The sequence below is a fragment of the Pseudophryne corroboree genome, chromosome 7 (assembly GCF_028390025.1).
Source record: "Pseudophryne corroboree isolate aPseCor3 chromosome 7, aPseCor3.hap2, whole genome shotgun sequence".
Lineage (NCBI taxonomy): Eukaryota > Metazoa > Chordata > Amphibia > Anura > Myobatrachidae > Pseudophryne > Pseudophryne corroboree.
Window position 1 is genome coordinate 335,039,009 of NC_086450.1, and position 14,542 is coordinate 335,053,550.

The 14,542-nt window shown below is 47.0% G+C and overlaps 1 protein-coding gene across 6 annotated transcripts in view; it reads right to left on the minus strand.

Moving 5' to 3' along the window:
- MARF1 (meiosis regulator and mRNA stability factor 1) overlaps positions 1-14,542 on the minus strand; it is a 153,547-nt gene that overhangs the window by 85,719 nt on the left and 53,286 nt on the right. For all 6 annotated transcript variants that reach the window (XM_063934366.1, XM_063934365.1, XM_063934362.1 and 3 more), the window contains 2 exons: positions 7,073-7,222; positions 1,216-1,393 (listed from right to left, as the gene is read on the minus strand). In XM_063934366.1, the coding sequence (XP_063790436.1) occupies positions 1,216-1,393; positions 7,073-7,222 (328 nt within the window). The remainder of the gene's footprint in view (positions 1-1,215; positions 1,394-7,072; positions 7,223-14,542) is intronic.

Genomic DNA, 14,542 nt, shown 5'->3' on the forward strand with positions numbered 1-14,542 from the left:
AGAATAGTATAACACAAAATATGGCACTAGGCAGTGTGCAACAATTACAGTACCATGACAATCTTCAAACACTGGTAGCAGTGGAGTAGGTTAAACCCCTAAACACCTGTTACTTAAGAAAAAAAGAAAAGAAAAAAAAGGGACAGGTATAAAGCAGACTGTAGAAAAATATAAGACAGAACTATCACAAGTCACCGACAATGCACAATACAAGATAAAATGACTGCAATGGGCACTAAATAGACCACACAAACTGCAGTAGCTTGTAGGATATGGCACTGTATAACCTGGATCCTAGTAGAGGTATACAGGGAGACTGGAACCAGCATTCCCAGAGACATGTTGCTGCTTAAAGAAAATGGCTGCCGTGGGTCTCTGAGTGGAGGGAGGAGCAGATCAGAGGCAGGAAGATCGCAATGGAATGGCACCCTGAGCTTGGGGAGGGGGAAGCAAGGAGAGAGCTGACCGCAGCTATACTGAAAAACAACCACATGTTCCCTGGCCTCAAGTGAGGAAACTCTGCTCCAGCACATTAGCCCTGGTGGTCTAGTGGGTTCCCAGGCTAACATCAGCACCTCTGGTCTGTCTCCCAAGAACAGAGGTAGGACTGCATGAAAGACGCTGGTTCATGCAAGCGAGAACCCGCCTATCCCGTCTCCCTGTACTCCAGGGTGCAGTCCAGGGTTGTTTGCTAAGCTACAGCAGCTGCACATCCAGCGCTAACAGGCTCAGTGTAAAAATAGAAAAAAAATAAAATAAAAAAGTAGAAAACTCTTTGGTACTGGCGCACCATACAAAAAACGTACTTGCCCGAGCATGGGGGCGGGGGTTATAGTGAGAGGAACAGGAGCATCCTGGGATATCTGCAAGACTCAACTGTATGGTGCCCTAATCCTACCACCTATAACCCCAATGTTATCCCTGTGGATCCCTATGGAACCCAGAAAAAAATTAATATTTCAAACACTCGCTGTATTATATTGTACAACCTCATGAGGAATCCATTGGCTGCGCACATTACAGCCTATTATGGCAGAAAATATTCACCAAATCAGCAAAGATGCTTGTCACCAAGAGCCTTTGCCCTTTTCTGGAGGCACTAAAGCCCCCACCCCCCCTCAGATTTTCAAACTCTTAATACATGTTCTCTGTGTGAGACATTTACAACACAGACCCTATGATGAAAGTAAAACATTCGAGAAATAAAATATGTACCTTCCCATGTCTGGTAAATATTTCCCATAATGTTTGTTGAAGCTCCTTTCTAGACCTCCTATAATCCAGATTTCCAATCTGAATATCAGTACCATTTGCAAATGGATCAACGGATAAATCAGGAACATCGTCAGTTGTTAAGGGAGATGAACCGTTCGAAAGACTCACAGAAGCATTCCTTAATAGGAAAAAACAAAACTAGGATTTTAATTACCTACCGGTAAAACCTTTTCTCGTAGTCCATATGGGATACTGGGGTCATTCCTTAATACAATGGGGTATAGAGGGTCTCCACAGGAGGCAAGGCACAAAGTCTTCAGCAGGGTGTGCTGGCTCCTCCCCTCTATGCCCCCACCCACAAGCCAGGTAAGGTAAAACTGTGCCCGTAGGAGGATGGACATACTTGAGAGAAGGAACATATGTGCAATATGTGGTGAGATTCATACCAGCACACCATAACACAAACCAAAACAACTGGAAATACATTTTTAACACATTGGCCATAACATGTGGCAACTAGTCTACCAAACAGTAATACTGAACAGGATAACTTGAACAAGAACCTGCAGAAAACTCTGCACCGAGACGGTCGCCCAGTATCCCATATGGACTACGAGAAAAGGATTTACAGTTAGGTAATTAAAATACTATTTTCTCTAACATCCATATGGGATACTGGGGTCATTCCTTAATACGATGGGGATGTCCCAAAGCTTCCAGAACGGGCGGGAACGTGCGGAGACTTCGGCAACACCGTCTGCTCAAACTGGGTATCCTCTTTGGCCAGGGTATCAAACTTGTAGAACTTTACAAACGTATTCTTCCCCGACCAGGTAGCCGCTCGGCACAGTTGTAAGGTCGAGACTCCTCTGGCAGCTGCCCAGGAAGATTCCATCGCTTTTGTAGAGTGGGCTTTCAGAGACTTAAGCAGCGGTAACGCTGCCGACACATACGCTTGTTGAATGGTCATCCTAATTCAACGAGCATTAGACTGCTTTGATGCAGGGTAACCCTTTTGCTCATCGTAAAAGCACAGAGGCAATCAGTCTTCCTAGCCTGAACAGTTCTTTTGATGTAGGTCTTCAAGGCTCTAACAGCATTCAGCGATTCTGGGATGTCAGGGTACCCTGAACTAGATAGCTTGATTAAGGTGGAATGCCGAGACCACCTTCGGCAGGAACTGTTGCCGCGTTCTGAGCTCTGCTCTATCCTCATGGAAAATCAACTAAAGACTCTTACACGACAAGGCCCCCAATTCTGAAACACGCCTGGCAGGTGCCAGGGCCAGCAACATTACACAGTCTTCCACGTAAGGTACTGGTCTTCCACTGACGTCAGAGGTTTGAACCATGATGACTGTAGGAACTTCAACACAACATCCAGCTCCCATGGTGCTGTCGGAGGCACAAAGGGAAGTTGTATATGTAGAACCCTTTGGAGAAAGGACTGCACTTCAGGTAGAACTGCCAATTTCTTCTGGAAGAATAGTGATAAAGGTCAAAATCTGAACTTTAAGAGATCCCAGACGCAGGCCCAAATCCACGCCAGTCTGCAGAAAACACAGGAAGCGTCCTAGTTTAAAGTCTGCAGGTGGAAGTCTCTCCTCACACCAGGATATATATCTCCTCCAGATAGGATAGTAATGTGACGATGTCACCGGTTTCCGCGCCTGGAGCACAGTGGATATTACTTCATTGTCCAGGCCCTTTTGAGCTAGGATCTGCTGCTCAACCACCAAGCCGTCAAACGAAGACGCCGTAAGTCCGGGTAGACAAACTGTCCTTGTTGAAGTAGATCCTCTCTTAGAGGTAGAGGCCAAGGATCCTCGACCAACATGTCCAGAAGATCCGCGAACCACGTCCTTCAAGGCCAATCTGGGGCCACCAGGATCGCCTCTGCTCTTTGACAGCCTTGGGATTAATGGAATTGGAGGGAACAGATACACCAGTCATTAGGACCACCTGGTTGTCAGTGCATCCACTGCCACTGCCTGAGGGTCCCTGGTTCTCGAGCAATATCGGCTGAGCTTCTTGTTGATCCGAGACGCCATTAGGTCGATCTATGGACGACCCCACAGAGCCACAATCTGATTGAACACTTGTTCATTGAGTCCCCATTCCCCGGGATGCAGGTCATGACGACTGAGGAAGTCCGCTTCCCAGTTCTCCACTCCCGGAATGAAGATGGCTGAAACAGTCCTTGCGTGTTTTTCCGTCCAGGAGAGTATCTTGGATACTTCTCTCATGCAAGCTCTGCTTTTTGTTCCACCTTGACGATTGATGTATGCCACCGTCATTGCGTTGTCCGACTGGACCTGGATGGCCTGGTTCCGAAGTAGAGAATAGGCCTGAAGCAGAGCATTGTACACAGCCCGCAACTCCAGAATGTTGATAGGAAGTCAGGCTTCTAGCGAAGTCCACCGGCCCTGGAACTGGACTTCTTGGGTCACTGCTCCCCATCCCTTCAGACTTGCGTCTGTGGTGAGGAGTATGCAATCCTGAATCCCAAAGCTCCGGCCGGCTAGAAGGTTTGGAGAATGCAACCACCACAGGAGTGTGATCCTCGCTTGTGGTGACAGACGTATGATTCGATGCATATGTAGGAGTGATCCTGACCACTTGTTCAATACATCCAGCTGAAAGGTCCTGGCATGAAACCTTCTGTATTGTATCACCTCGTACGAGGCCACCATCTTGGCCAGCAAGCGGATGCAAAGACCGAAATTAGAGTTGGTCGCAGAACATCTTTGACCAAGTCCTGGAGTGTTGTCACCTTTTCCTTCGGGAGGAACACCTTTGGTTCCACTGTATCCAGGATCATTCCCAGAAGCTGGAGTCGTTGAGACTGTAACAAATGAGACTTCTGTAAATTCAGGTGCTTTCGCATCACGGATGGATTCTGAATAGTGCGGTTGACTCAGAGCACTAAAAGCTCCTCTGATCTCACCTTTATCAGGGGGTTGTCCAGATAAGGAACCACATTGACTCCCTGAGTCCTGAGTAGGAGTATCATCTCCGCCATCACCTTTGTGAATACCCGCGGAGCCGTGGATAGTCCGAATGGCAACACCCGGAACGGATAGTGGTAGTCTTGTAAAGCGAATCTTAGGTATGCCTGATGAGGCAGACAAACTGGTATGTGGAGATACGCGTCCTTTACATCCAAGGACGCCAGAAACTTTTTTTTCTAAACCGAGGATCACTGCTTTTTGGGTTTCCATCTTGAACTTGAAAACCCTTAGGTAAGGGTTTAGTGATTTTAAATTAAGGTTGGGTCTTACCACAAACAGGTTGGAATAATAACCCTGACCCTGTTGTTGGATTGGTACTGGAGCAATCACTTGGAACTGGACCAATTTCTTTATGGCCCTGTTGTAGGACAATCTGAGAGTCTTCCGAGGCTGGTAAGCCCGATTGGAAAAATCGTTGGGGAGGAGCTGTGTCGAACTCCAGCCTGTAATCGTGAAAAATAAGATCCCTGACCCTGGAATCTTGGCAAGAGTCTTCCCACACTTGGCTGAAGTGAAGTAAACGCACTCCCACCTCGAGTATCTCTCGGGGTGGGGGAACACAGTCATGCTGAGATCTTGGAAGCAGCTGCTCCCGAGATCCTGTAGTTGCTGACTTAAGCTTTCCTCTGGTGCCTCTAACTGCATTGGAGGCTACCTCGCTCTTGACCGAAACCTGACAGACCGAAAGGACTGCTGCGACGGTCCTGGAAAAGAACGCCTAACATGTGGGGTTCCAGATGGAAGGAAAGTGGATTTCCCTGCCATAGCCTTGGAAATCCAGTCATCCAACTCACTTCCAAACAACCTTTCACCAGAGAAGGGAAGAGATTCCACGCTGCGCTTTGAATCTGCGTCCGCGATCCACTGACGCAGCCATAGTGCCCTACGGGATGACACCGCTATGGTAGTATTTCTTGCATTAATAGCTCCTAGCTCTTTCTGCGCTTCGCACAGGACCCGAGAGGTATCCTGGATTTGTTTGAGCAATACGCCCGCTCGCGACAGACATGTCACCTAAAAAGCCCTCCTGAACCTGCGTTGCCCAGGTATATATAGCCTAAGACATCTAGCAAGTAGCTTGGACTGGGCACTGAGATGCCCTGCTCGCTGTGTACATAGACTTAAGCGTAGCCTCTATTTTTCTATCCCCTATATCTTTTAGCGTCGATGTACCTGGGACAGGGAGCACCACCTTCTTTGACAGGCGTGCGACTGAGTCATCCACTCCCGGGGGGCTCTACCACACCTTCCTCCCTGACGGTTCAATGGGGAAAGCAGATATGAACTGTTTTGACACCTGAAATTTCTCAGGGTTTTGCCAGGCTATCTTAAATGTGTGCTCTAAAGCCTTTGACTCAGAAAAATATATTTTGGCACTTTTCTGTAACATAAAACAGGGGTCCTCTACCACAGGGTCTGCTGATGGTATTTCCAATACCTCTCTTATAGCCGTAATTAAGGGCTCCATGCCGTGACAAGGACTGGGACTCCGCAAGCGAGTCAGGTTCCCCCTCCCCTTCTTCCAGCACTACTTCCTCAGAATCTGAGGTAATGGCTGACAAACCACGCTTACGTGTTTGTCCCGGGGAAGGGGTAAATTTATCCACACTGTGAGGACATTTTGTCTATCATGGATTTTATAATATTAACCCATGGTGGTTCTTGCGACTCCCCTGCAGAAATCCCACTAAGCGGAGGGGACATGCATTGGAAATCCCACTAAGCGGAGGGGACATGCATTGCTCACATGTGACCTGTGAGGTAGACATGGGGGAGAATTTTGGACTGCAAACCATGCAAGTAAGCTTTTTGACCATGTTGCAAAAAGTGTACACCCACACAAACACACTTTATGCAGGCACTGTAACACCTCAGTGGTATGTGTATGGGAACCCAGATGAATGGAGACCAGCACACCAAGAAAACCTAGCACCCCCAGTGTGAATGCTGGCTGCTGTGTTTGTTTATGAGAGCTCTAAATTATATAAAGAGCAGTTATCAGCGCTGTTTATATGCGGCCAACGCTGCTTAACCGCTCAACACCCTGTACTCAGCTTGTCTGTAGTGCCTGTGGAGGAGCTCGGCATCCTTGCTGAATGAGAAGAAACAGGGAGGCGCCAGCAGAGCTTCTGATCTCCGAGTTAAGCTCCGCCCCCTAATGGCGGCAGGAGCTTCTGTATATGATTATACTGGCTATTTCCAGCTTTTTACTGTGTGAAAGTCCCCCTGGTGGTCCAGTGGCTACCACCTACATGCCAGTGAAGCGGGGAGGCCGGGGGACCCACTCCGGGAAGTCCTCCACCGCCACCTGCCATTTTTACGCACCTCACCGGCGGGCCCGGTGTGTACTCACCACTCGACGCATCTTCAGACATGTCCCACAGGCTTGGGGCGTGCTGCCGGTGAGCTCACTGAGCGCAATGCCCAGTGATAACAAACACCCCCTCAGGACAGTGGTCCTGCAGCGGTGATAGGATTTGCACCTTAAAAGGCCAGTAACCGCCCCCCTCCATTGGGCTCCCTCGATGCAGGTATGTTGTTGTCCAGACAGCATACCCAAAATAATAAAAGTTTACAAGAAACTGAAGAAAACTCTGGAGCGCCAGAGTGTGCATCCTCTGAGGGCACATATTTCTAAACTGCCTGGTGGGTGGGGGCATAGAGGGGAGGAGCCAGCACACCCTGCTGAAGACTTTGTGCCCTGCCTCCTGTGGAGACCCTCTATACCCCATCGTATTAATGAATGACCCCAGTATCCCATATAGATGTTAGAGAAAAAAGCAATAAAAAACAAACACACAGCAAAGCTAAAGACTTGCTTATATGAACATGAAAAATAGGTTTTACCTGGAAGTCCATCCACTCGGGCATGAACGAAGAGGACTAGATCCTGCAAGTTTGCTGAAGGCAGATGGGTTACTAATTTGAAAAGTAGTCTCATTTTCAAGTTTCTCAACAGGGGATCTGGAAACACTTTCAATGCTGGGTTCCTCCCGCCTAGAGTGGATAACGTAAAAAAGATTTCATATGTAGAGTTCCCTCACCAAGAAATATCACTGAAAATAATATACAGTTCTAAGTCTTTCAATAGACACTTGTACATGTATTCCTGTATGTGGCCAATCGAATTAGTTGCTACCCTCCAGTTCAAAATGCAGACTGAATCAAATAGTGGAAAAGGGGAACTGGATATGGTTGGGTGCACTAAATTACTTTATTAATTTATTTCTTAAAAACAGGTACCAGAATTGCATCGTATTATAACCTATAAGACTTACGGGGGTTTTTTTTTTTTTTTTTAAGTACTTATTAGACTACCAAGATGCTTAGTTATTCTAAAGACTGTTACAAAAATATCCAATCTTAGGTTGTTAATTATTTCATTGAATGCAATAGTATTTTTATTAGATTCAAGTTACTGTCATTCCAGGTGTATGGAGGAGTGGTGTAAAGGGGGGTACTCACGGAGCAATATCCGCATGATCGCTCCGTGTGTAGCCCCCTCAGCGATAGCGATGCGCGGCTCCGCACATCGCTATCGCTGCTGCTAGATTGGCCTGCATGCAGGCCAATCTAGCGGGTCGCTCACTTCACCCGCTGGGTGAAAATGAGCGCCCCCCTTCCCCCGTCTCCCCCCGCACGCTCAGCACAGATCGCGCTGTGCTGAGCGGCAGGAGAGATGTGTGCTGAGCGATTCGCTCAGCACACATCTCTCCTGCATCGGCCCGTGGGTACTGAGCTTTAGGGTTCTCTAATCATATCTGCAAATCTAAAGATTGTCTCCTGTATTGAGTCAACCTTTTATATCAGTAAATGTTATTTACTCTGTCACGGTTACAGGCTTTATAATTATTTTAGAAGCTCATTGCATTAGAGTTGCTGATTATGTGTATACAATGAGGAGAAAGTAGAATATTTGATGAATATACAAAACTATATTTTATAAATTATATGTTCCCCAAATCTTTGTGTATTACATCCTAGGTTTCTTGATATACACCATACATTCCTAGATTCTGTATATTACACTCTCAGGGCCTAATTCAGACCAGATAGCTGCCAGGGCAGCAATCGCAGTCTGAAGCCCCTTCTGGATTGCGCTCGCGCAGCGTGCGCACCCAGTGAAATGCAAAAGCATCTCAATGGTGCGATCACCTCTGCCAGATTGACAGGCAGAGGCAGTCGAGGGGTGGGACGGGGGGGGGGGGGGTGCAAACGGCATTACAATGCCGTTGGGGGGACACGCAGTCCAGACAACATAGGCGTGTGCAGACCGGTGCTGTGGAGGGCCGCAGAGGCTGCATGACGCCACTGCGACCCAAAACATGTTGGGTAGCCGCCTGCTGCCAGCACAGCTAGGCTGCGCAGGCAGGGAGCTACTCGCCGAGTGCGAAAGCATCGCCACCGTGCGATGTTTCCGCACCTGTGCTGGGATTAGGCTCATTGTATTATATTAAGTATACATTTCCCATTTATATAATCTGCACCATACAAGCAAATATAAGATTTTGGTACTTACCAGATAAATCCTTTTCTTTGAATCCACAGGGTGCACTGGAGTACTCTTAGGATATGGATGGGCGTTAGCAGGGATAGGCATATTTAAATATTTAAATGTGTAACCCTCCTACCCCTCCATACTCCCCCAGAGACCTCAGTGTTTTTTACTAAGCCGAATAGGAGTGAAAGAGGATGAACAATGGAGAATTACATATAACATTATAGTATAACGGACAACCATAAAGTTGACACATAACGGACAACTAAACAGTTGACACGACAATAGATAACAATCACCTTAACGTTTTAATAAAATCGGTGAGAATGTGTTACCATAACATATACTGAACTTATCACAAGCCAGGTGAAAGTGCTATGGGTGGGCATCCAGTGCCCCCTTGTGGATTCAAAGAAAAGGATTTATCTGGTAAGTACCAAAATCCTATTTTCTTTTTCATCCACTAGGGTCCACTGGGGTACTCTTGGGACGTACCAAAGTTTCCCACTTGAGCGGGAGAGCTGTTTGGCACCTGTAACACTAGATGGCCAAAGCTAGATGCTGATGCCGCAAACGTATCAAACTTGTAAAAGCGCACAAATGTGTGCACTGATGACCATGTAGTTGCTTCACAAAGCTGCGCCGTAGAAGCTCCACGACCTGCTGCCCATGACGGTCCCACAGAACGTGTGGAATGGGCTGAAATGGATGCAGGCGGCTGTAGACTAGAATGAAAAGTAAGCCTGACGTATGGTCCGCTTAATCCATCTGGCCACGGTCTGCTTGGAAGCTGGCTAACCTATTTTGACTGCATCAAAGAGAACAATGAATGTATCTGTTTTACATACTGCTGATGTTCGGGCTTCATAAACGTGAAGTGCGCGTACCACATCCAAAGTAGCTGGAGTTTCTGAATTTTCTGAAAAACAGGAACTACGAATGGTTGATTGATGTGAAAAGCAGTTACTACCTTAGGTAGAAAAAAACAAATTTGTCCGAAGTTCCGCTCTGTCATCATTAAATACCAGATACGGTGGCTTGCATGACAAGGCACCCAATAGTGAAACACGCCTTCCTGAAGCTAAGGCTAGAAGAAAACGGTTTTCCAAGTTATAACTTAACATCCACTTGTTGTAAGGGTTCAAAATTTGAAGACTGCAAATAAAAATGTAAAAAGAGGATTTTGGTACTTACCGATAAATCCATTTCTCTGAATCCTCTAGGGGACACTGGAGTCCTATACAGTAGGGGTGTGAAGCTTGCAACCGGAGGTGTGGCACAATCTAAAAATTAGCATTGTCTGCACGGCCGGCTCCTCCCCCTTCACATCCCTCCTCCCTCAGTTTGAAAAATTTGACTGAGAGAATAGGACATGATACTATAGCACATGGCGAGGAACCGAACCGTACAACATATCAAACAGCATCCAAGAACTCTTAAATCGAATAACTAACGCTGTTTGCACGAACTGTTTGAACAAGAACTTTGAACACAGCAGGCTGACAGCACCGAGGCGGGCGTCCAGTGTCCCCTAGAGGATTCAGAGAAATGGATTTATCGGTAAGTACCAAAATCCTCTTTTCTCTTTCATCCACTAGGGGACACTGGAGTCCTATACAGTAGGGGACGTCCCAAAGTTATCCCCCAGGGAGGGAGTGCCGTCGGTGGTCTGCAAAACTAAACGTCCGAACTTAGAGTCTCCGGACGCAAGAGCACCAAACTTGTAAAATTTCGCGAAACGCGTGGGCTGAGGACCACGTCGCCGCTCTGCAAAATTGAGTAGTGGAAGCACCTCTGGCAGCCGCCCATGAGGCACCCACTGATCTGGTGGTATGAGCACTAGTCGGAACCGGAACCTGGTTACCACAGGAAATATAAGCTTGTCGAATAGCAAGTCTAATCCATCTAGACAAAGACTGCTTAGATGCTGGCCCAACCTTCTGTGGACCATCAGAGAACAAACACATGGTCTGACCTTCTGAAGGACAACGTAACTTGTACGCATATTCGTAAAGCTCGGACAACATCCAAAGACACTCCCCCATCTGCGAATCCCTGAAAAGATGGGACTACAATCAGCTGGTTTACATGAAAACCGAAACGACCTTAGGAAGGAAATCTGCTCTTGTACGGGGTTCTGCCCTATCCTCATGGAAAATTAAAAACGGAGTCTAACATGATAAGGCTACAAACTCAGAAACTCTCCTGGCCGAAGCCCAGGCAAGTAATAACTGGACCTTCCAAAAGAAATATTTCAGGTCTGTTCTTTCCAACGGCTCAAAAGTTGGTGATCAGAAAAAATTCCAACACCAAATTTAAGTCCCACGGCGTAGTGGGAGGATGGAAAGGAGCTTGTATCCTCAGAACCCCCTGTAAAAAGGTTTGAACCTCCTGTAAGGATGCTAACCGCTGTTGAAAACGTATGGAGAGAGCTGAAACCTGAACCTTCAAAGGAACCTAGTCTTAGTCCTCCACCTAGACCAGCTTGAAGAAAAAGTAGAATTTCGGTAAGTGGAAGTTCGTCGAATTCCATCCACCTTCCTGACACCAGTCCATGTACTTCTTCCAAATTCTGTAGTAGTGCATGGCTGTAACAGGCTTCCTAACAGCAAACCTCGTAGGAATAGCCGTTCTCAGAATCCCTCGGTTTCTTAATTTCCGGGTTTCAATAGCCACGCCGTTAAGCGCAGCTTGGTCAGTATAGGAACGGTCCCTAAGATAGCAGGTCCTCTCTCAGAGGTAACCGCCAAGGATCTTCCGCTAGAAACTCCCGCAAGTCTGAGTACCAACTCCAGCGGAGCCAATCTGGTGCTATTAGAATCGCCCACACTCATTCTTGTTTTACCTCTTTTTAAAACTCTCGGCATGAGTGGGAAAGGTATAAATATGTAAACCCTTCTGTAACACCAAGGAAGTGTTAATGCGTTCACTCCTTCTGCTGCTGGATCTCTTGTCCTGGACACATATCTGGGCAGCTGATGGTTGTGCCGAGACGCCATTAGGTCCACTTGAGGTAGACCCCATCTCCTCACCACCATGTCGAAAATCTGTGGAAGTAGGCACCACTTTCCCGTCTGCATGTCCTGGCGACTGAGATAATCTGCTTCCCAGTTCTCCACACCTGGAATGAACACTGCCGAGAGGATGATGTTTCGCCTTTCTGCCCACAACAAGATCTTTGTGGCTACCCTTAACGCCATCCTGCTGTTTGTTCCTCCTTGACGGTTTATGTAAGCCATCGTCGTGACATTGTCCGGCTGTATGTTTTAGTCTTGACCCATGACTAGGTCATCGGCTATGAAAAGCGCATTGTAAACTGCTCTCAGTTCGAGAATGTTTATGGGTAGGCTGCTCTCCTGTAACCTCCAACCTTTATGTCCATGGATACCATGAACTCTCCTGGTTCCAAACCTGCAATAGCTGACTGGATTTAGTCCATCCTGAATCTGCAAACCTTGAGGAATTTGTTCCTCCAGGACGGCACCCCAACCTCTGAGACTGGCATCCGTTGTCAGGATCCTCCAATCCCAAATGCTGAATCTCTTTGCCTGCTGCGAGATTCTTGTGCAACGACCACCAAATCAAGGAGGTTCGTATGCGTAGTGGCAGTCGGATTCTTCGATGTAGAAGCCAGTGCGAACCTGCTCTTCTGAGCAATGCGGTTCATCTGGAATGGTCGGGAATGAAGTCTGTCGTATTGGATAGCTTCAAACGACGCCACTATCTTCCCTAGAAGTTGCCTACAGAGGTGTAGAGAAACAGTCTGTGTCTTTAGTACCTGAGCCACTAACCTCTGTGGGTCCTGGATCTTGTTCTCTGGTAGGAATACTCTCAATTGTACCGTGTCCAGTTGGCATGAGGTTGGATTGTTTGGAAGTTCACAATCCACCCATATTGAATGAAAAATTGATGAGATGTTTGAGCATCCTTTATCAGCTGTTCCGGAGATGAGGCCTTGATCAGTATATAGTCTAGATAAGGTATGATCGTGACCCTTAACTGTCTCAATCCTGTCACCATTATTGGTATGATCTTTGTAAAGATTCAGGGCCCTGAATTGGTAGTGATCCTTCACCCGTGCAACCTTAAGTAAGCATGGCGGGGGGTCCAAATCAGGATATGAAGGTATTTTGCACTACCAAAAGATTTGAATAAAATCCCGTTCCTCTTTAAGAATCCGGGACTGGTGACATAACCCCTTGTATGCAGGAGTCTTTGAATTTGCCGTCTGTAATGCTCCTGCTCGCAACGGGCACCTAGGACCTCAAGCTGTAAAGAAACGGACTGTGTGGACGTTTTTGAAACTGTATCCTTGACCTAAACGTCTGGTGAGGTTTTGGCCCAAGCGTCCCGAAAACCTTCCAACTCTGCGCCCACCAAGGGGGGCCCCAGGTGAGCAGGGAGACTGTCATGCCACGGGTTTGTCAGCAGGTTTGTCCTGCCTTCTGTGTCAACTGTGAACGACCTCTACCTCTCGAGTAAGAAGTAGGTAGAAAGGTAGATTTCACTGTAGTTGTCTGCGAAATCCACTCGTCTAACTGAGGACCAATAACATCTAACCTCCAAATGTAATAGTCTCTATTCTTGGGAAAGGAGTCCACTCACCCTTCTCTGAGCCATAAAATTCCTCTATCCGAAATGGGCGAAACCGAGATGTGGGACGCTATTTTACTAGCGTCCTTTGGAGCCTGGCACATACAAGTCGCCGATTCTCGAATATGCTCCGCTGAAAATTTTCCTCCAGGCTATTTTCTTACGCCCAGCCCATGCGACAATGTGCTGCTACAAAAATTTATTTTAATGCAGTGTCTACCTTCGCGACATGACATATCCTTTAAAATGTTCACGCTAGGCATAGGGGACAATGTCTTCTCCCCGCTTCCTAAGCGCCCCGCTGTGTGTTTAAACGTTTATCAGTCTGGAGAGTTTGAGGCATAGACATTGTCTTCTCCTGATACGAATAAATGGAAAACTCTCTGGTTCCTTAACTCCTTACTTCTTGAAGCATAGGATCACCATAAAACTCCTGATCTAAGGCAGACTTAATTATCTCGCCTTTTCATCTATAATAAGACACTCTTCCTCCATCGTGTAAGATGGGAAGGATTCTATTAACCGCCTTTCTCACCTTGCTTAATGCTTGCGCAGGAGGGATTAATTTAAATTAGAAATTCCTCCATGGTCTTGGAGAATCCCTCAGCCCTTACTGACTGCTGCGGGATTCTGACATTTCCTTTGAAATATTAGTCAGGGCTTGCTCCCATGATCTTGGCGGAGCCTTGCTCCCGGGTTGAGCGCCCTTAACTAAACAGGGAACGCATACCCGGGGGTCACCCAAACTAACGCTCATCTTATTACAGTTTGTATACATAATAAGTTCTAGTGTTCTTGGTAAGCGCTTTTGACTTTTGAAGCCGCACCCCATAGAGCGCTCCACCGTGCTTTCCCCCTTTATAATGGGAACAGAAAGACCGTAACGGGTGATGGGATTAAAGGTACACTGGATCCACCTATTTCCAGCAGCCCATTTTGATTGCTGCTTGCGTGATTCTGCCATCTCCTTGGAGATTCTATCTGCAAGGTTTCTCTTTTTTTTTTTTTTTTTTTCATGACTTAGACGGAGCACTGCTCCCAGGTGGAGCGTCCTTGTCTAAGCAGGAATCGCACACCTGCAAACGTAATAGGTCTTGGAGGTCTTGGTTGATTTAGACATGTTGACTAAAGCCCGTACGAGACTATATTGCAGCGCTTTCACCCTTTAAATTAGGAAGAGAAAGACTGACAGATGGCGGAAGCTAAAAGTATCGGATTGCCTGGCT